Source organism: Schistosoma haematobium, chromosome 4 (assembly GCF_000699445.3).
Source record: "Schistosoma haematobium chromosome 4, whole genome shotgun sequence".
Lineage (NCBI taxonomy): Eukaryota > Metazoa > Platyhelminthes > Trematoda > Strigeidida > Schistosomatidae > Schistosoma > Schistosoma haematobium.
The window spans coordinates 35,667,597-35,690,319 of record NC_067199.1 but is presented as its reverse complement, the minus strand read 5'-3'; the positions used below and the strand labels follow the sequence as shown (position 1 = coordinate 35,690,319).

At 35.2% G+C, this 22,723-nt stretch overlaps 1 protein-coding gene across 3 annotated transcripts; it reads right to left on the bottom strand.

Moving 5' to 3' along the window:
- Window positions 1-1,860: 1,860 nt before the first annotated feature.
- Window positions 1,861-22,454, bottom strand: CARS1_1 (Cysteine--tRNA ligase, cytoplasmic). 3 transcript variants are annotated; one of them, XM_051216294.1, is made up of 13 exons: window positions 22,320-22,445; window positions 21,920-22,282; window positions 21,782-21,880; window positions 18,835-19,098; window positions 17,909-17,997; window positions 16,220-16,574; window positions 15,229-15,462; window positions 13,770-13,911; window positions 10,710-11,108; window positions 9,143-9,235; window positions 6,400-6,761; window positions 3,107-3,217; window positions 1,861-2,392 (listed from the first exon to the last, which is right to left on the bottom strand). In XM_051216294.1, the coding sequence occupies exons 4-13, from the start codon at window positions 18,967-18,969 to the stop codon at window positions 2,273-2,275; spliced, it is 2,040 nt and encodes a 679-aa protein (XP_051066870.1). In that variant the 5' UTR covers window positions 18,970-19,098; window positions 21,782-21,880; window positions 21,920-22,282; window positions 22,320-22,445; the 3' UTR covers window positions 1,861-2,272. The 3 variants fall into 3 exon arrangements, with proteins under 3 accessions (XP_051066870.1, XP_051066871.1, XP_051066869.1); XM_051216295.1 differs by having other exon boundaries at window positions 21,782-22,142; window positions 22,176-22,282; XM_051216293.1 differs by lacking the exons at window positions 1,861-2,392; window positions 3,107-3,217 and having other exon boundaries at window positions 4,755-6,761; window positions 10,710-15,462; window positions 22,320-22,454.
- Between the last annotated feature and the right edge of the window lie 269 nt (window positions 22,455-22,723).

Genomic DNA, 22,723 nt, shown 5'->3' with positions numbered 1-22,723 from the left:
TCTCCTATCCAGGGAAAAAAATTTAAAGTTATATTTATGAAAGCCTGTTTGTCATTTTGATAAGGATAGATCTGTCCAGTGAGCAAATGAACTGAGTTGATAGGTTTATCGGTTGTCAACGAAATTCAATCTTCTGTTTTGAGCAAAGAACTAAAGATTTGTGTTGTTCCGTTTATATGGTGATTGTGGTATTTAATTTGTGATCGTTTCTGAAATGTCTATTTATCTCCTAGACTGTAGCAAATAGTCGATGACGATATTTATTTATACACTTGTGTATGAGTTGTCTTTGCCTGATTGGTTTAGGTTTGTGTTCTTCATTTTTGTCTATTTTGAATTTACTGGGGTTCTTCATCCAGCATGTTTGTAGTTTGCCTCGCACTTCTTTTATGTCGAGACTAAGTTGTTTCGGTCAGTTTATTGTGTTTGGGTCACTTATTCGGCTTAAGACCTCATCATTAGGTTATTTGGTTTTCTGTGTGCAGCATACCACAGGTTAAAGTTGTTCTGCAGCACAATCGTATCTACATTTGGTAATGTTATTTTATTGTGCAGTTGATCTGTCGTCTTTTTGTCGGTCGTTTAGACCCAAGATCATACGTCTTGGTGTGTTTAGGACTGCTTCTAGTCTGATCCAGTTCTTTTTTCTTAGTGCTACGAACTCAAACCGATAGGTTAGTATTGGGATTACCGAAAAATTCGCCGTATTGTCATTTTCGTCACTGTTTTCGACTGTTCCTAGCAAACGAAGAAACTTTTTTCAGATGATGCAACATTTGGCTTTTTTTAGCCGCATGTCTTTAGATAGAATTATATGCTCAGGTAACTTTACCAAATTTAGTTGCTCAATAATCATCCGGATATTCAATCGGATCGGAAAACCAAATAACCTAATGATGAGGTCTTAAGCCGAATAAGTGACCCAAACACAATAAACTGACCGAAACAACTTAGTCTCGACATAAAAGAAGTGCGAGGCAAACTACAAACATGCTGGATGAAGAACCCCAGTAAATTCAAAATAGACAAAAATGAAGAACACAAACCTAAACCAATCAGGCAAAGACAACTCATACACAAGTGTATAAATAAATATCGTCATCGACTATTTGCTACAGTCTAGGAGATAAATAGACATTTCAGAAACGATCACAAATTAAATACCACAATCACCATATAAACGGAACAACACAAATCTCCGCTAGCTGATCGCAACAAAACGTATAAGACTGCAGGATGACTAAAGCAACACTTCCGATTATGCTACCTAACACACACAAGACATTTAAAATATCCAAATGACAAACCAAATGAACACTAATACTCGAAACACAACATAACGTACAAAACGAAACATACAAAGTACAGAATTCCCCATACAATGGATGTAAGAAGATGCTTCCAATACGAAAAGGCATAATCAATCACCGTTATGTGGTATACCAATGGTCAGCGGGAAATAATAGTCGTGCTATGCTTCAATGTACACTTCTTTTCAAGAAGGGTCTACCAAATTCACCGACTAAGTTTGGTTGGAAGAGTCACCATGAGTACAATATTCAGTCTAATTTCTGAGGATGTCTAAGACTTTTTAGAAAAATGGAAGCACAGATAGGTCGGACAAATATATTACCACTAATAGATAGTATTTTAAAGGGAATAAGATTGATATACTGTAAATAATGATTGAATTGGTATTTTGTTTTCATTCACTTGCTTTCAGATTGAAATAATCAATTCAACATCATCAAATGTTTTCTTCTTAATTACTTTGTCTTAATACGCTTGTCATTTCCTTACACAAATATACATATATAACCATTATTAATATTAAATGAAGAAAACAAAACACATTTTATACTTTCAACAATGATATTTATGTGGGAACTAATAATATATCAAAGCACCAATATATACCAACGAATAGCATCTTGATTGTATATCATAAATAGTAAATGTAGATACATAAAGTGTAAACACAATCCCCTAAATTGGTTTTATTTTTAAAAACTGTTACCTAAAAAAAAACATACAAAATATCCGTCTCAAAGATAAAAAAAATCAAAATGAAAACTACATTGAAATCCTCAAATATATCGAAAACAAACATCATCCACAATTGAATATACACATTCAATGAAGATGGAACAATATATTTTTGAAGAATGAAGTGAAGATCTGAAAAAAATAATTTTGAGGGGGAAGGGGATCAACACACCAAACACGGCTAATACAATAAGTGACTAAGTTTTACTTGTTTTAAACGGTTACATTATTCTTTACTTTTTAAAAATGCTGCATGACGTTTCTCTTGTGCAATATATAATTTCTGTAATTTTTTCAAAGCACTTTTAGATAATTCATTTCCTGATGCATCATGTGTAGGCATACCCTATATTCATTAAAATTCAAGTGAATAAAACAGATCATGTAAACTGAATTTTTTTCATAAATAAAAAATTAAGCTTAGGAAACTTATGATATTGAAGAAAAAAAGCATGAAGATAGTGTAACTGATAAGTATTTTAGCGAGACTATAATTTATGGACGAATCAATCAGTTTTAAGATGGTAGGTCATGGATTTTAGCGCGAAGTTCATTTACTCACTTAGTTAAATACCATATTGGCATTATACCTGATGTTATTTCGTGACAAAAATCATAAATCTAATTCCTGGGTTCGATTCGCAGTGACGAGATCGTACATTTCCATTCCTGAAGAACCCCATACAAAGACGAAACAGTTGTTCAGAGCTTACTGATTTAAAATGATTGTTTAACCCAGATCGGTTTATAATCTCAGTAACATTTAACAATCTTCACAAACTCATATGAAACTCAAAGGAATAATTTAATTGGTGGATACACATTAGAGTAGTATATGTGTGCAAAACTGATTGGATTGAGCAAAAAAACAAATTGTTATGAAGCCTAACGAATTTGTACAAGCACATACAGATACAAAATGAGCGTAAAGTTTAGTATTAAAGTAGGGATCGGATGGTTTTATACAGAAATGCACTTGTTCACATGAGTAACAATTCTCAGTCTAGTTAGTATTATTCTGAACAAGTTTAATCACAGATAGGCAAATAACCGTATTTACCTTAGAATCAAATTTTGAATATTTATCAACTTCAGATAGGAAAAGCTCCGAAGGTGGTATACGTCCAGTCTCTTGCTTAACACTTTCTTTTATAACTTTTGTTTCAACACGCTAAACGAAGAAAATATAAAACAGAGAGCAATTTACTGATAGTTAGTCACTGAAACTGGTCAGTTTTATGACAATAAAATCGAACAAACTGTGCCCTAAGTTAGTGAAGGATACTGTTCTTTTATTAGCCCCCAAATGCCCTGGTACGGCCGAGAGTGGGGAGAGTCCGCTCTCCCTCTCGAAATGCTCCCACATGGCCACGCGTATATAGCCTCTGCCAGGGAAGTCCTAATCACTGCCTTCTCGTGGCGGGGGTGTTGTCTACGAAAATGAGAGGACGAAAAGCGAATGTCTGGCGCTTTAACCGGATTCCAAATCAATGGTGCACATGGACTCCAGTATCCTGCGGGAACAAATGGCGTATGAACCAATTGTTGGTCACCGGCTTCCATGGGACTGAATCTATTTATTTATTTATTTGAACACATATATATTGGTACAGGAGTGCGCCAAATATATATGCGCCACACAAAACAATGAGAATTTAAGAAAAAAAAGAGGAACGTAAAAACTTTTTTTTTAAAAAAAAGAGATTGGTGTAAGGGAGTGTAGTAATAATCATAGTCATAATGGGGGAACGGAAAGGTACAATCAGAAGAAATCTTTCAGTTAAGTTACGATGCTCCACTGTCTTATGGATCAGACCTTCAGGTCGAAGGCTCGGGGAGTGGCTCCCTAAGAAAACCACCTGGTTCAGTTTGGGCACCCAGGCAGTAGCACAGCCCTCACACATATCGAATGAGATTTGTGTGGCGCATATGTATTTGGTGCCTCCTTGTAACAATATCTATGTGTTAAAATAAAGAAATGTATTTGTTCCTTTATTAAGTTACATGTATTGCGGTAAGTAAATTTTATGGTGTGAATGTAGGTGAATTTTTCTTAGATTTTCCTAATGCTTTATAATCCTATAATACAATAATCACAATACTTCAAGTGTGCTTGATCTAAAGTACGAAATACCGAAGCGGGAGAACGGAGCGTTTATTATCTGTTCAAAAGATAATGATAAGATACAACTAATCTTTATATTTGGTCCATCGGTGAATAAAACCCAAGGAGCTGATAATGGAAAAGCAAAGATTATTAGGAGGAATATACGGATTGTTTGTCCATGGAATATTTTTAATGTGTAAGTGCAAAGATTTAAATTACAAAGAAAAAGCTTAATGGTAGTTTAATAGTAGGATTTATGAAATCTATATAAAGCATATAAACCGTCATTTGTTTACATAATGCAGTAGTACAGTACATTGCAAAAATTAATGGGACAAACAGAAAACATATAAATTATCCTATGCCTAATTAAAAACTATGAAATGAATATTGAAACCTAAATAATATGGTCTTTTAACGAATAAAAATCGATGAAATGACAAAAAATTATGCTAAAATAAAACCCATATAAGAGATATAAGTAGATGTAATATCAATCTGGAAACGTATATAAACAAAACAATAGAATGTGAGAAGATTAAAAAGCGTAAAAAGTAAGTAACATTATAAAAGACTTTTTTTAATGATCTAGGATACTGTTAAATTAATTACTAGAATGTAAATTACATATCAATGATTCTCAGTTAAACATAAATTGGCAGAGATTTAATTCATCTTAAAATACAATGAATAATTTAAATAAATTCAGTGGGTACTAATACATTCTAGAAGACAAAAGAGTACGAGAAAGTGAAACAGGGTTCTTTTGTTTTTGGATAAATCCGTTAAATAATAATAATATTGATAAGTTAACTCAGAGGACGAGACCGGAAAGCCTGTGTTACATTATCAAAGGAGGGGAACGAATAATTTACAGAGTAATCGGATAAATGACCTATCGTTGATCGTGGGAGAGAGAAGATGAAATAATAGGGAAAACATAACTCTGGTACAATGGCAACTTAATTCATCTAACCATATTTTTCAATTATTTCGATTCTATATCAATCAACGGACAGCCGACAGACGCATTCCAAGTAAGGATCGGAGTCATACAAGGCTTCTTACTCTCCCCCTTTCTCTATCTCCTGACAGTTAACTGGATTATGAAGACCTCCATATCTGAGGGGAAGTACGAGATGCAATTGACAGCTTTGAAGCAGCTAGACGATCCCGAATTCACAAATGAACTGCCCTTCTATCCCATACACACGAACAAATCCAGTGGAAGGCAAATAGTGTAGCAGCAGCCTCTGCATCAGTAGGCCTCAACATATACAAGGGAAAAAACGACACCTTCAACTACAACACAGAGAACGATCCAATCTCACTTGATGGAAAAACTCTGGAAGAGGTGGAATCTTTCAGGTACATGCGAAGCATCATTGATGAACGTGGAGGGTCTGATGCAGACATGAGGGAGAGGATTGGTAAAACACGGACAACATTCCTACAATTGAAGAACATATGGAACTCAAAACAACTGTCAGCCAACATCGGAATCATAACATTCAATACGAACGTTAAGACAGTTCTACTGTACGGAGCTGAAACTTGGAGAAATACCACAACCATCATCAAAAAGGTAAAAGTATTTATAAATAATTGTTTATAGAAGATACTGAATGTCCGTTGGCTGTATACCATCAGCAACAGCCTACTGTAGGAAAGAACAAACCGGTTTCCAGTTGAAGAGGAAATTAGTAAAAGACTTTGGAAGTGAACAGTACGCATTGAGGAATTCACTAAACTTCATCACGAAGCAAGCGCTAACTTGGAATCCAGAAGGGAAAAGGGAAGCGGAAGGCAAAAGAACGCACTGTGTTGAGAATTGGAAACAGACATGAATAGGATGAATAGCAACTTGAAAGGATTTCCTAGGACAGAGTTGGATGGAGAATGTTGGTGAGAGGCCTATGCTCCTTCACGAGGGGTAACAGGTGTAAGTAGGTAAGTAAGTAAGTATGTCAATCAACAACTAATATCAACTCAAGCATTAAATAGTTTAGTATAGTACATATTCAGTTGATGCAACACTAAAAACATACTGATTAATTCACCTTCTACATGAAAGTGTATATCTAATCTAAACATATCTCACACTTGGTACGTTTATCAACTAATGAATTAAAACAGTTGAACTGAACAATGTATGAACGAACGTATGAGAAGAATCTGAAATTTTTAAGTAAACAAAACTAGCAAGCTTAAATAAACAGTAATAGTACGTGACTTTTCATAATTACCTTTGCTTTACTTTCTGAATGCTCGCTTATCAAAAATTTCTTATCAACCAATCCAATAAAAGGTGAAATATCTAAACCACGACTAAGATCAATTGTTGTAGCTCGATCCTGAAGCCGAATTCCAGCATTGACAAGATCAACATCACGAAAACGATCACATGCTTCGTATAACCGTTTCTTGCATGAAGAATCAGTTATGGAGCCTGAGGATAGAACCTTTCTTACTGTATTTCTTATAGAAAAAAGTGTATGAAGAAAATTAAGAACAACTGGCCAAACATTAATTTCTAATCCATGTGGTATACACGTCGATTCAGAAAGACTAGCTTGATCGGTAGTTTTCAAAATGCATTCCAAAGATTCTATTAAGGAGAAAAGAGTAACACAGCAATAACGATCTATTCAGAATATATATATATATATATATATATATATATATATATATATATATATATATATATAGATAGATAGATAGATAGATAGGTAGATAGATAGATAGATAGATAAACAGGTTACTTTGTTAGATGAGATACCTATTCAACTGGGTAATTGTCTTGTTTTTTAAAAAAACTTAAAACCAATCGAGAGTTTATGTCAATAATTTAGCCTCATAACGAGTTAACAATCAGTCAGTTTGTAATTACGTATACTATTAAATTGATTAGCAACTAATTTCATAAATAATAAACATTCTTCATTACAAATTATTCAATTCTAATTCAATAACAATATTTCATTACTAAAAGTGACTAACGTTTTGAACATTACTGGTAAATATAAATTGAGATAACATAATAAATCCTACGAAACATACATATACAGATTAATTTAATAAAGAATGAATACTGAATGTCGTTGTTGCTATTAACTAACAACACTGACCAATACAATAAACTGATATACAATCAACTTCTAATCTTAAATAAGAGTTCTTTATTTATAACACGGAACTAGACAGATTAGTTTTACTTAGTTGGAACAGATTGTTATGAAATTTGTACATGATTGTTAAAGTATTGCAAGAATTATAATGGATACAGTCAGTCAGTCAGTCAGCAACAACGTAGAACTCCGTACGTAAGTATATCAGTTTAAGTTGGTATATCACGTTAGCACAGAGATACAATTGTCGATCAAATCCTAGTGACAAAAGGAGTAAAAGTACAAGCAGTAATCGGAAAGATTAAGGTTTGAAGATATTATTCAATGAGTATAATTCACTTAAATGAATTCGGAAAGAGAAAAAAAGGACATGAAGAATCTAGAAGATTAGAATTTGGGAGAACACAAACGATTTTGAGTCATGTTATTCAAGGTCTCTAACCATCGGTTGCTATCATCTCACGGTCCCCAACCAGGTAGTCTACATCTACCGACATGGCTCAGTCCACTTGTCAGTGACTTCATGGACTTGTGCCATGTTTTAGTCTGACCGCCCTTAGCTTTCTTACGACGTACTACACCAGAAAACATCTCACACCGGAGCAGTCGGTGGTTGTACATACGTAATACATGCCCCAGCCATCTCAACTGATGAAGTTTCACTACTTCACCAATTGACTTGTCATCCTTGCATAGTACTCGTTTCCTAACAACTGCATTACTTACTCGGTGGTCTCAGGATATACGAGCAATGCTTCGAAGACAGCTATGGATACAGTTTTTCACTATTAAAATGTATCAGTGAAAGAAACATTTGGTAATTATAAGCTCATTATTTAATGAAAACTAATAAATTGATACAGTGATATATTTCAACTATCTACCAATTTAGCTTTGATATTACTAATTTTGCGGTATCGACATATGTGATGAATGCGTCGATGATGACGTAGATTAAACAATAATAATGTACAAACAGAAAATATTTACACTGATTAGGGGGTCTTAAACACTTGTAACTGATATGCTATTACAGGTGTATTCAAACTAGCGTTAGTGCCTTTTAGGAACATGAAGTTAGCAATCCTCAAGCTATACACAGAGCACTAGGTAAGGATGGCAAATCGATTGATAAAGTAGTGAAGCTTTATCGACTGAAATGGTAATCACAATTGATTGGTCACTGGGTGGTGATCAATGTCATGCTTGTCTAGTCCTTATTAGTGCAGATCGAATGCTATCGATCATGTTGCAATGTGGCCACCAGCCTAGGTGACTCGACACTGCAGGCACTATGTATTGAGATTAGATGGTGGTTGGAGGTAGTCAACAGGAAACCCTGGACCCGGGTTTCGTGCTACTTGGCACTGAAAAGGTAAAGATATGTATTACGTATACCCATTCACCGACTACCTCAACGCGCGACGATAGACAGGTAAAAGAGTAAATTGGAAGCTAGAGGCGTCCAAACCAATACATGGCATCAGTCTATGAGGATACTGACTGTCGGAATGAACCATGTATGTAAGTGAAGACTACCTAATTGGGGTACAGGTGATTATTATAACCAGTGGATCAATCTCTTCTTGGTATATTTGCATCCTGTGTGTCATTAAGCCACAAGCACTTTTTACGCAGAGATGGATGGTGGCTAGCAATAGAATCCAGGACGCGCGTTTCAAACTATCATCCGACCAGCCGGATGTACCTTCACCACACTCCACAATAATAAATATTACTATGGTTAATTAATTAACTATAAGCCAAAAGATATAATTCCCAAGTCTTATAAAAAACAGCATCAATATAATCATACGTAACAATAAACTCAGAATACCAGAACATATAACTGAAAACTTACGCCTTTCATCTGATTGCACATTGAATAAATCAATTCCATACTGTTTCTGCACTTTATAGGCGAAAGTATTCACAATCTCCTCAAATTTGTCACCTGGGAAATTCATATAAAATATTTGCTTCACGAAAAATCACCTTTCTAGCGTTATTTAATTAACCACCTTTTAAAACATTGAATCAATAAAAGAGACTTTTTCATTCTTAACTATGAATACCAACGATCGAGAGTAAACAACTCTTTTATACATTAGAGGGTAATATACATAATCGCAGTCCTCAGTAATTGAATTCCAGTTTACAGAATAGAATAACCAACGAGAACAAGCGTCAATTACATGGCATAACTGCGTCCCATAGTTGAGGCGAATAGGTGACAACAAGTTCTGATGTGGCGACCCCAACAGCAATAGACATCCGAAGATATATATATGCCAGAGACGTTGTGTCCTTGTCCTGTGCTAAAAATTTCCATTATCTCGAAAATATATAACTTCAGCTGAAACATGAAGCGTGGTTTTGTCAAGGAGTAACCATTTAGATAATGAATAGGCTAAAACAGCCAACAAGGGCCTCACATACTAAGAACATACCAAATAACTAGTTTGTAAAGACAGACTGTCTTTTTCTATGTCATTAGTCTCAGTTTATTTTTAGTCGGTTAGAAGACTTTCAGTGCCTAAGTAGCTCACGGGTAGTCTCAGATTGTGAAACTGGGTGATAAGTTTAATCATACGAGGAATATTCATTTTCTCAAGATTTCAGGTACCCCTATCTAAAAAAAATAATCAAATTCATCAACCAAATGATGATTAACATCAAATTAATTGCACAAACTAGGGACTAACAATGCTGTTCAATCGAATAAACTTTATTAGATGAAGTATGATTAAGACTGTTAAACTGCTGGTTGGAAATAATATGATTAAACCAATGAGGAGCATCATGGAAAATGTATGTTCAACACTATGTAGAGTATTCTATCCAACTCACAGCAATATTATATCCAGCCAAAGTGATGAAAACTGAGTTAGGTTAGGAAACGAATTGTAGATTTTTAGTCAAGAACAGTAGTTTGGGATGAATATATAATCCTTATATTACTGACCAGCTGAAAAAACTTGAATGTTTTATATTAAAGTGATATGAGAAGTAATTGGTTATTTAGCCAAGATAGACATCTACCACAGTAATTAATAATGGAAGTGATGTTTATTTATTTTAACACATAGATATTGGTACAAGGAGGCACCAAATACATATGCGCCACACAGATCTCATTTGATATGTGAGGGCTGTGATACTGCCCGGGTGCCCAAACCGAAGCAGGATAGAAGTGATGATCGTATATCAACTCTCACTCGAGATTCCTATTTAGATTAAACCGTGGTTGACTGCATTTCAAATGAATAAACCATTCTGTCTCTATAACCAAGTTCGCAGTTGTTAGCGTAATATAATCTAGTGGTCAAATCTAACTGATTCGTACGGGTAGTATTATCTCGTATCGTATAATCTCGCAACAAATGGTTAATCATTTCTTCGTTATAATATAAAGTAATAAAACTAACCTTCATGAATAATAGCTTGAATAAAAATGGAACAAGCTTCCAACGATTTATGTACACTGGATATAAGACGTTCTTCAGTTAGCGTATCGAGAGAAAGCCAACTACGAAAACCAAATGCACTTTCATCAGCTTCTCTTAAAGGAATACTTTCATGATGTTCTGGAACTTTACCACCGGCTATGATAGCTCCAGATGGTACCGGAGAACCAGCAGCAACAGCAGTGTGGTCAGCAACTCCAAAAATACGCAGCAATTGAAGAATAAAACGACCTGTAGCGAAAGCATCATCAGCCAGTTTGGAAATACACTTGTTATGTTCAATACGACTGAATATTCTTGAGTCAGCTTCAGACATTAAAACTTTAATACAATCCAGAACTGATCGAGTATCACAAGAATCTAGCAAAAAAAGGATTAAGAACAACTGTATTTTACAAAGTTGGTATACATCTTAATAATACTTCAAGCTGAAACGAGCATTTATGATTCAGATACAATTATACGATTCTAAAGAATTCCCCTTGAAATAATTGGGTTGTTATAGAGGTTTGCCGTGATGATTTGATTAGACGAAATATCCGATCGTTTGAATGCTAATCGATAGATGAACGCAATGATATAACGTAAGCAAGTATTGGCTACTCACGAGGCCGTATTATTGTCTCAGGTTCCCGAGAGTTTCGAAACCAAAGCCCAATAGTTGGACGGATAAGTTTTCGTTACGTAACAAAACAACATGGTTACGTGCAAAATATAAACACAAAATAGATATGATCAAATGTCTTAGACGATTGAACGAAATTAGCTTGTAGGTTATTCATTTTTCAATCCATTAAGGCTTGACTGTAAGGCTTAATTTTTGGGCATCGTATCATAAGGTTAATTTTTATAACTCTAGTGGTAGGGATAGATTATAGCTAAAATTATGTGGAAAATTACAAACAGAATCCATGAGAAACCGTACTTCCTAATTAACTAGATCGCGGATATGTAACACTCAATCCTAAGCCTGGGTGGAGGAAGAAGATTAGGAGTATGGTTAGTAGCCCCATCCCGCAAATGAGCGCCCAACTAAAAAGCATTAGACAGAAAAAGCTATTTAAACTCTCCCCTGAGCATTGGAGAGCCTTCATATATGAATTAAGGCACCTCATGATGACGGCCAAGATTCATCGCACATCACGAGGTCGGTGCCAAACTCGACAACCACAGTAACAATTAATGTAGATGCATGGGATGTCTGGACAATGTGAGACCGGAAGGATCACTCAAACAGCGACAGAAATGCGAAGACATAACCTAAACGTTGCTTGGAACAGATGAAACACATTGGAAACAATCTGCAAAGAGGAGACGAAATTCAGAAGAGCGATTATTGTATTCTAATGATGAAAAAGAAAATGCTCCTATACACACACAACGAATTGCAACGTTGCTCTACAAAGAAGTACAAGAATCCCCTACACGATGGCGAACTCATGGATCCAGAATCATCGAAGAATCCTTCGAAAAAAAGAAGACGACATTGGTATACACAAAGCCAACCTAGGTATAACAATAAGTGATATTTGGTCAAACACGTCTTGAAAAAATTACCCACAAATGACGATGCTACACAGACACAGTGACTTGTAGCGATACTCTATAAAGAAGTACAAGAACCCCCTACACGATGGCGAACTCATGGATCCAGAATCATCAAAGAATCCTTAAAAACAAAGAAGAAAACTATTACAACAAATGTCGTTCACAACTACGCGCCCACCATTCATCCCACCGTATATCATGAAAATCAGTTTCATTAGACTCTGGGATTCATCGTAGACAAATGACCATGAAAACACTTGATCATTCTGATCAGAGACACAAACGCTAACGTCAGGATCGACAATATCGAAAATCAACGCATCATAGGACCACATGGACTACGAGGAAGGAACAAGAGTGACGAAAAATCGATGGGTCTATAAACTTTCAACAACATGGTCATAGATACGACCGTTTTCTCCACAAACCCATACACAAACCTAAAAAGCTTTCATTGAACTACACTTCGAAAAATCAGATCGATCACATCTGCATCAATAAAACATTCAGAAGGTTCACGCAAAATGTAAGAACAATGGGAGGAGTTGACACAGAGTTAGATCACCACGTGGTGGTAGCCAAGAGAAAACTGAAGCTAAACAAGCACTGTACAACTAGACAAAGCACAAAAATGTTTAGAACACCCTTCCTCCCAGATGTAACATGCTCGAAGAGTTGAAGATAGCTTTCGGCAGTATTACGAAATCACTGTACTTCGAAAGTGAGTATAATCTACATATATCCAATAAACTAGAGAATGTTGACGGAATCAAGTTAATTCATAACAACTACCTGAAGTGCATTTGTATTTGTAGCGTGTATTTGTGAAAAGATTTTTCCATAACATCATATCAATACCTTTGTGGTTTATTATGACTCAGGAATTACAAATTTACAAGAATTTTAATGAAGAGGGAAAGTTCATTACTAAGTTATTAATCACTTGACTTGAGATAATAAAAAATATACAAATTATAATAAGCATAGCCTCTCCTCTTCATGAAATATTTTCATCACCAACGTGGAGAAAAGATGAAAAATGTTACTTATAGGTGACATAGTTAAATATGAAACAGTTTATTAACTATCTGGCAACTCATTTACCAGGTACATATTGCGTACTTGATTATGAGCCACACTCTAAATGTAGAGGGTAATGATACTATTCAGTTGCCCTAACCGAAGCAAGTGGAACGGGGTACGAATACATGACTTAGTGGATGAGAATTAAACAGCTTAACCGCTGTGCCACCACTTTATTACCTTGATTTAATCTGCTACATATGACTTTTCTTATCTAGCTTGGAAATCAAACTCAAAGAATAATTCTTTATTTTAAGTTTCTATGACTGCCAATACAAAATAAATGTCCAACATCTAAGTAGGAGAACACAATTACCGCGACAGGTAAAATTTGCTTATAGCGTTTATAATAAATAAAGATCTATGAACACAATTTATATTTCCAATTACCACATAATGCATCATATACTTTGTGTTGTATATCCACAAGAGTCTGTTGAAAGTCACCGTTCTCAGTTTCTTCCAAATCGTGTTTATTCGACAAAGATTGCTTCGCCAGAAACTGAATATTTGAACAGGTGTACAAAAAATCCTAAAACAAATAACAGCTACAAATGAGTCTATAGAATAACACTACGAAGTAATTAACAAATCTAAAACGTTTCAACTTACAACAGGAAACAGTAAAATGAAAAATCCGTAAAATTGAATCTCACCAGGTCTGATGCCCGTTGTGTTAGGGTTGGGACCAGTCATAACGGTAATTTAAACAACGACAAAGTGGATAGGTGACCCGATGATTAGGACGCTTGACTTTAGGCCAGAAATCCTCGGGGTTTGAAACAAACTACAAATGAGTAGTCCACACAGTTCGAATGCTGTTCAAAGCCAAGTACACTAATATTTGTCCAGTACATGTGTTTCATTTAATTATATACATATAAAACGACTAGTGAATAGGTACAAATGAAATTATCATCAAGTATAAACTATCATACATGGTGCTCGAAATGACATAAAACAATTTGTGTAAACTAAGCCAATACCATACAAGATATACATCGGTCGAATGAATATTTCTAGTATCTTTGTTTGTATTCTCCATAAAACTAAACAATTATTTGCAAAAATTCATTTTTGTATTGTTTGTTTGAATATTCCAATTGATATTTAGGACTGTAATTGATAACTTTCATGTTGGCATAAGTGAATACTGTACGGATTGTTTCAATATTGCCTTAAGTCACAAGCATTATAAGCAGAGATGATGGATGGTGGCTAACAGTGAATTTACATAAAACAACCATAGAAATAAAAATTAAAGTACAAAATATCTCAATAAACCAGTTTTGAATTTTACAAGTTATTTATTCAAAGAAAAGAAAATGTTGTATCCCGATAAGAGTAAATGAATGGTAATTTTTGGGATCAATTTATGGACCAATATTATGAGCACATTTTTATCGTATAATCGTTATATAACTAAACTGTTCATATTCATGTCCCTCTTATTATGAGCTTTATTTTGACCTATGAACTATTATTATACGATTTACCATTCATGAATTATTCCGTTTGTTAATCGCTACCTCCCTCATTTATAGCCACATCTGGCTAATTCTTGTACAATGTTGTTTCATATTTTATTGGTACGTTGTGGTTGGTTTGATTGGTATATAAACTCAGTATGTTTGAAATATAATGATTCGTATCTCAGAGGCTGAGACTTGCGTTCTGGACTCAACTGGCTGGGCTAGACAGGGAAGCAGGACCAATCGGGACTCTAGGTCGTCCTTGCGTGTTTTACGCGTCTTTGGTCCGATCGATAATACGCTTCGCTCTAATCTGCAGTCACGCAGTCACAGTTATAACAGAAAATCATTCAACTTGAAAAATAAAACCTACTTACAACTAACTGTTTCTCGAAACCAACAGCTTCTGCTAATGTATCAACACTATAATCCATAGTATCACGCCAGGAATGTAAAAGAAATATCAAACGAATTTGTCGAGATGAATGAGTTTTAAGAGCATCACGAATAGTTATGAAATTTTTTAAAGATTTTGACATTTTACAACCGGATATAGTTAAATGACCAGAATGAAGGAAATAGTTAACCCAGTGGGAATGTCCAAAGTAGGCCTAAAGTAGAAAAAAATTTAGAAAATTAGGAAAACTAGATTGGATGATATATGAACAATTATAGCGTCTGTATTATAGTTCATAAGACATGATAAAAAAAAGTATATTGTTCCTCTCAGATCATTTAATGAGCACTCAATTTGAAAGTAGATATAACTTAGTAACATAAAACTTAAGCATGACGTCACAAGCACATCAAAACAAATGCTGTAGAGAGGCATCAGAAGAAAACATGATAAACATTAATCATTAGATAATTAGTAACGAGCATCATACAGAGAGAAACAACCATATAGGTAAGTCCATTTTCAATCATCTCAGTGATTTATTAATCATCTACGCTGTCACGAGGTAAAAAGAGGGGACAGATGTTCAGTTTATGACATCGTTTCTTAGAATTAAGGATAGTTGTGTTGGATTAGAATATGTAAGCCTGTCGTGACCTCCTGAGTCACGAAGTATTAAACATCGTGCAACTCGGTTGCCTCAGACTTCCGATACTATTCATAATAGAAGTCAGTGGCTTTCCTACCGTGGTTTATTATCATATTTCTCATGTTCAATGAGATCTCAAGATCTCTAACTGAACAGACTATATCTTAGTTGTGTTCCCACTCAGACTGTGATGTCATCTAGCTGTGATTGGAGTATTTCTTGATCCCTTATTGTGACACACTTTTTTCTGTAATATTATAAACCCTACTATAACTAGTCACACTAACAAGTTGATAATATTGCAAGTGCATCTGAGATTTACTTCAGACTGTGCCAGTTCATTATCATGGTGTGGGAATTTCAGATCGACCCCACCACTATGTATATCAAGAGTATCCCCAAGAATATCGCTAGCCATAACTGAACATTCTATGTGCCATCCAGGTCTGCCTTTACCCCAAGGACTAGACCAAAAAGGTTCTCCGGGTTTGGATGCTTTCCATAGAGCGAAATCATTCAGTGACTTTTTCTCTCCTGTTATACACAGTTCACCTTCTCCAGATTCCAGTTGATTAGTATCCCCATATGCAGTTGGCACAAGCTTAGCATAAAAATGCATAGGAGAACTTGCAAATCGATTTGTATCAAAATACACCGATCCAGATGGAGCAACATATCTGACAAGAACAAGAAAAAAAGCACATTAATCTGATTTATAGACACATTCGACAGTATTATAAACAAATAGTCTTAAAAAATCTAACAACTGACCAACAATGAAATATGAGATTATATATGAAAATTTTTCAGCGATTAAAATAAAATAGTTTTACCAACGCTTTCGTCGCCAATCTGATCCGAATTTATATACTGAACTATTTGAAATTTAAAAAATCTTTGCACTGGACTGTTTCTCCAACCATTACAGTTCAAACGTTGATCTTATTCGGTTGTATAAATCTGAGTCACTTGATATGCGTTATGTTTAAATTGTGGTACGTAGTGTTATGTATATTATATAAACAGAATTATACTAGTCATCCCAATTATCATAATATTAAATGCAGATAGAGATGAACAGACTTTGTCAAAGTATACGTTGATATATTAGTAGTTAACAGTAGTTGAAAGCACATTCAAACAACATAAATAAGCAACATGTTATCGATGGCTATAGTGCCCGAAGTACAAAACAGACAAGAGACCAATATGATATCATTCCTCAATCATTTAACAATAAATTTTTGCAATCCAACCCATCACACATAATCGATCCCGAGTATTTAGATTTATAGATGAATGCGGAATTGTCTTTGATTCGATTTATATTTGATAATTTAGATTATTTCCCTGAATAGACTCTGACCAGATTGATTTCGATTGCTGGAAGTTTCTATGAACACGAATGGTGAGACTATAGTTTACGAATGAACCAATCAGATTAAGAATAAATCTTGGATTTCGGCGCGAAATTCAGTCATCCATATGGATAAATAGTACTTTAACATTACAGCTGAAGTCAGTTCATGGTGAAAAATCAACTCTAATTCCTAACCCTAGTGTCTAACTTCAAATTCCAATACTAATTGTTTACAGTAGTTTAAAACCTACTTTTGACCCTAGTGAATAGGTGAATCTTCTGAAGGTTACTTCAGTAATACTCAAAGGCCGTTCATCAATTATAGTTTCACCACATAAATTTATAGTTGGATATTCGGATTATTTGAAAGTAGTTCATCTTTTTTTTAATAAATAACATAATATATAGCTATTTCACAGCAGTGAATTTATGAAGATAACTTGAAAGATATATTTTTATTTAATCTAAATAAAAGTGAAAAACTCCTATGGAAAAGTTAAATATTCCATGTACACACAGTAATAATAAAAACCTTTTTTACAGAGACTACAAAATCAAGAATAAAACGCCTAAAAAACTATTCAGTGTTTTTTAGACGAACTATAGAAAAAGACTGGTTAATAAAACTTCGCTTCCTACAAAAACACTTACGCAAAGCCATTATCTATAATTTGTTTCACATATTTTATTATTGCATCTATATACTCCGTAACCCGAACAAGTACTGATGGAGGAATGATCTGCAAGAAAAAGGATTTAGAGAGAGAGTTTTTGGAATTTTTCGGTGAACAATAATAATAATAATAGGTACATGATGAAGAGAAATAAATATGAACATCACTGAAAATGAATAAACCGCATTAGTATATATGTGTTTACAAACTGAAAACCGACAATGATTCGTGGTCTTTAATATAGTCTGTCACAAAAAAAGGTTAGAACTGAGTTCTAGAGAAAACAGATGGTTTTTCATAAGTGTTGCAGTATCATTTAATCAAATAAAACACGACTGAACATTGACCGCAATTTATCTAGGAAGTTTTTCACCCTCAGACTAAACAGCAATCTAGCATATCCACATATACATATTTCGTAACTACAAGAAATAATTATCTACAGGGGTATGATAATTTACGCTTATAATGAATAACAGTAAATAAGACTGAATATTAGAAAATTAAAAGCGACAATATGCAAAAACAGCACAAAGCAAAGGAAGCGAATGTTTAGTTTTGTGGACAAAATCGAAGGAAAACAATGAACTAGATCTGAAACCGATAAATTTTCTGATGCCAACAAAAGACAAGAGATCAGAGAACAAAACGGACTAACTAGTGGTATAAAACAAGAGATCGTTGAACAGTTTTAGTTACATGAGTAGCTGATACATTATAGGTAACAATATATATAGTGATTCCTGATGTTTGAAGAATATCTACTCCACTTAAGACAGTACAATTAGTGTCCTATTAACATTTGTGGAATGTAAGTAGTACAAATGTTCCTCTAAATAATAAGAACGAAAGATGGAAAAAACAGGGTGAGCGTGGATAATATTAAACCATATATAAACATACGTTTAAAGACTCCATGTCAACGAGATATTCCTTTTCAAAATGTCTAGCTAACACCTCGAAAATTTGGTGGTCACTGATGGAAGCGCCATAGGCTGCGTCCAAGGTATCAGCAATAGCATCACGAGCGTTCAGCATCAAGTAGTTAATTGGATCCTCTTCATCAAGTGGCACAGTGGATAGGAGAGATATCAGACGATCTACTTCACTGTTTAGGTATGCTTTTTTATCCAAATCCGTCTCAAACTGAATTTTGGACTTAATTTTCTGAAAACGAAATGGAACAGAATACGAAAAATATAAGTATTGCAAAAAACAAACACAAGAAGGTAAGACACATGAAACCAGTCTTAGGTATATTTACACTAACAAGTTAACAAAATAAAATATCTACAACAATAGAGAAATTAGTTTAAATTATAGTTTCTAATATTACACATTTACACCCCAGAAATTTCAATGAACCGTAAGTAAGTTTACGAAAATCCTCATCAAAAGCCGGATACAAAGTGCACAAGTTTGGTTAGTGAAAAGAGGTATCCAACGTATGGGTTCCTGATATTCCATCAAACATAGCGTTAAAACAAATGATTAGGAGTACGGTTAACAAACGTTTATCCATCACAATAAAATCGCTATTACCAAGGGAGAGATACACAAAGTCTTGCGGCAATAGAAGATCAGTAGACACTCTCAGTGAACATCAATAGAGCATTTGATAAGGTACAGTATAATGGTGTTCTTCCGATTTTCCAGGTCCTTTCTAAAGTGGGTCAAAAGCTTTCTGGTTGGCCGTCCACAGAAAATAAGAATAAATTCCAAATTACCCTTGTGGAAACGAGAATATTGTGGAGTGCTTTGAGGTTTGATTCTAGGTTTCGAAATCTTTATAATTTATTCTAATGGACATCTGCCTATCATTAAGTCTGCGATACTGCTTAGCAGCGATCGCTACAAAACTCGGCGTGAAGTAATAATTGATGACATTGGTATACACAAAGCCAACCTAGGTATAACAATAAGTGATATTTGGGTGTATGAGATATGTAGATTGCTGATATTTGATATTTGGTCAAACACGTCTTGAAAAAATTACCCACAAATGACGATGCTACACAGACACAGTGACTTGTAGCGATACTCTATAAAGAAGTACAAGAACCCCCTACACGATGGCGAACTCATGGATCCAGAATCATCAAAGAATCCTTAAAAACAAAGAAGAAAACTATTACAACAAATGTCGTTCACAACTACGCGCCCACCATTCATCCCACCGTATATCATGAAAATCAGTTTCATTAGACTCTGGGATTCATCGTAGACAAATGACCATGAAAACACTTGATCATTCTGATCAGAGACACAAACGCTAACGTCAGGATCGACAATATCGAAAATCAACGCATCATAGGACCACATGGACTACGAGGAAGGAACAAGAGTGACGAAAAATCGATGGGTCTATAAACTTTCAACAACATGGTCATAGATACGACCGTTTTCTCCACAAACCCATACACAAACCTAAAAAGCTTTCATTGAACTACACTTCGAAAAATCAGATCGATCACATCTGCATCAATAAAACATTCAGAAGGTTCACGCAAAATGTAAGAACAATGGGAGGAGTTGACACAGAGTTAGATCACCACGTGGTGGTAGCCAAGAGAAAACTGAAGCTAAACAAGCACTGTACAAACAGCATAGAAATATATAAAGTATCTCTTCTAGATAACGATGAGGAACTGGAAAAAATCAAAACAACAGCAACCTCAAAACACCAGGTTCTCAGCCTCAAGAAGTACCAACATCGAGGGAATCTCTATTGATTACCTGGGTAGGATTCAAGAAAGGAAAAACAAGATGGTAGTTAAAAACAACTGAACAAGAGCAGAGGAAGCCAAGGAGCAGGCTGAATATGCAGAAGCAAACAAACGAGTGAAGAGCATCAGAGATAACAAGTGAGAATATGTAGGAAATCTATCAACTACACCAGGAAAGCCGACCAGTCAGTCATATGCAACGTACAACCTGACAAATGCGCACATTCTTTCGAGAAACAGCATCCCGTTAGCCCAGTATGGTGAAGGTATCAAGAAAAACTCCAGAGTATAAGAGGTTGTGCCAGTATTAGTGGTTACAGAGATCAGGAATCAAAAATAAGAAACCTCATCACCGACAGAAGAAACCGGCATCATTGGACCAGACAGAATAACAGCTGAAGCACTAACGTCATATATAGAGGCAGCTGCGAAGATGCTCTGTGTTCTGTTAAGACACATTTGAGAAGGATAAGAATCGACCGAGTAGAGGGATAACTCACCAACATATCAAAGAGAGAAGAAGTTAACAAGTTTGAAGCATCACACTACTGTCAGTGCCAGTGTTGATGAACCGAACGAAAAACTAGGTAGGTGCTCAACTCTGAGATTAACAAGCCGGATTTCGTAAAGATTAATCATGTACTGATTAAATCTAATTCCTAACCTTAACCATCAACTGTATATCGTAATACTAGCTCCTCACACTGGTTTATAGCCCTCATTTGGTCCTAGTTATTATGTGGACACTCAAGGTCACTCGAGCGTTGCTCTAAGGTCGACCATAAATTCTAGTCTTACCGAAGGTTGAACTGGTAAGGACTTTAACTTCGATAACTCCCATTGTTCGTATATGGCTTTGCTATGCAATATATGCAACTCTTCTTAAGTCAGTGTGGCTTCGAATAATAATAAGAACTTGGTTTACATTGACCAACTAGACGGCTTGTCTCGAATACCATGGGATTCTGACTAAATTATGTTTATACTAAACCAAGTTTATATATTAATGGCAATATCAAATATAGTGGTTAAGTTTTCATTAGCGTAAACTTAACAAAAAGTTAAGAGGCATTCGGCAAACACACTGATCTTTACGAAAAATGTGGAATATGGTAAAACTATACCTGAATTCCTTTGGCAATATCACCGACAACTGTGGCTAGATCGGGATCTTTGAGCTGATATTCACTGATCAAGTGATTTTGTCGAGCACGCTTAATAATCTGCAGAGGCATATAGGTGTTGGTTAGAATGTTTTGTACCTTGTCATCGATATCAGTAATATTTAAGACGTAAGTGACCTTAAAATTAAAATAATCAACCAACACACGACGAATAACGTCAAACGCAACGTAGGTCCTTCAGAGCATTAGTAAATATGAATCGGAATCAGAACCTTGCATGGCCCAGGTGTGATACATCATACACGGTGGGACCGCAGGTGTACCACTTAACATGCCTTCCATCTTGCGGGATAAACAGGTCCTGGGGAGTACGGAATAAAAAGTCAAGCTTTACCTTTCGTGACGTTAAGCTGTTATAAAGGTATAGATTAGGTAACTGTCCGTCCTGAGCATTTTGAACTGGAGTGAACCATTTGGGTTGGGTCCGTTTTTCCATTTTTCCTAAAGGGAGACTTACATAAACCTTGTCTGAACAAACTATAGTAAGAGAGCAAGAGAGGTTGGTAGGGCCGTAAATTCGGTGTATTAAAAAAGCGACCACGACCTAAATGACAAAGCATGAACCAAGGGCGTTGGTAGCCCAACCAAAGAATTTCCCACGTCCGACTCCAAGTCCAATATTCGTGTTGAGTTTCACATTTAGATTTTAGTATTGTATGTTGTGGACGAAATGTGAGTAGTCAGAGTTATTCCGTTCTTGGCAAGGCCCTGTGAGTTTTAAGTGCAATTTCAGATGAGTAATCAAAGGTTCAAGAACCACATACTTCTGTGGTTGCTCACTGTGTTGTTCCATCCGAATATTGGTTGTTCGGTCGCTACAACCACTTAAATCACCCGAGTCATTTGTTTGTATAAATTCTTTAAAAATGTCCCTGCCTCATC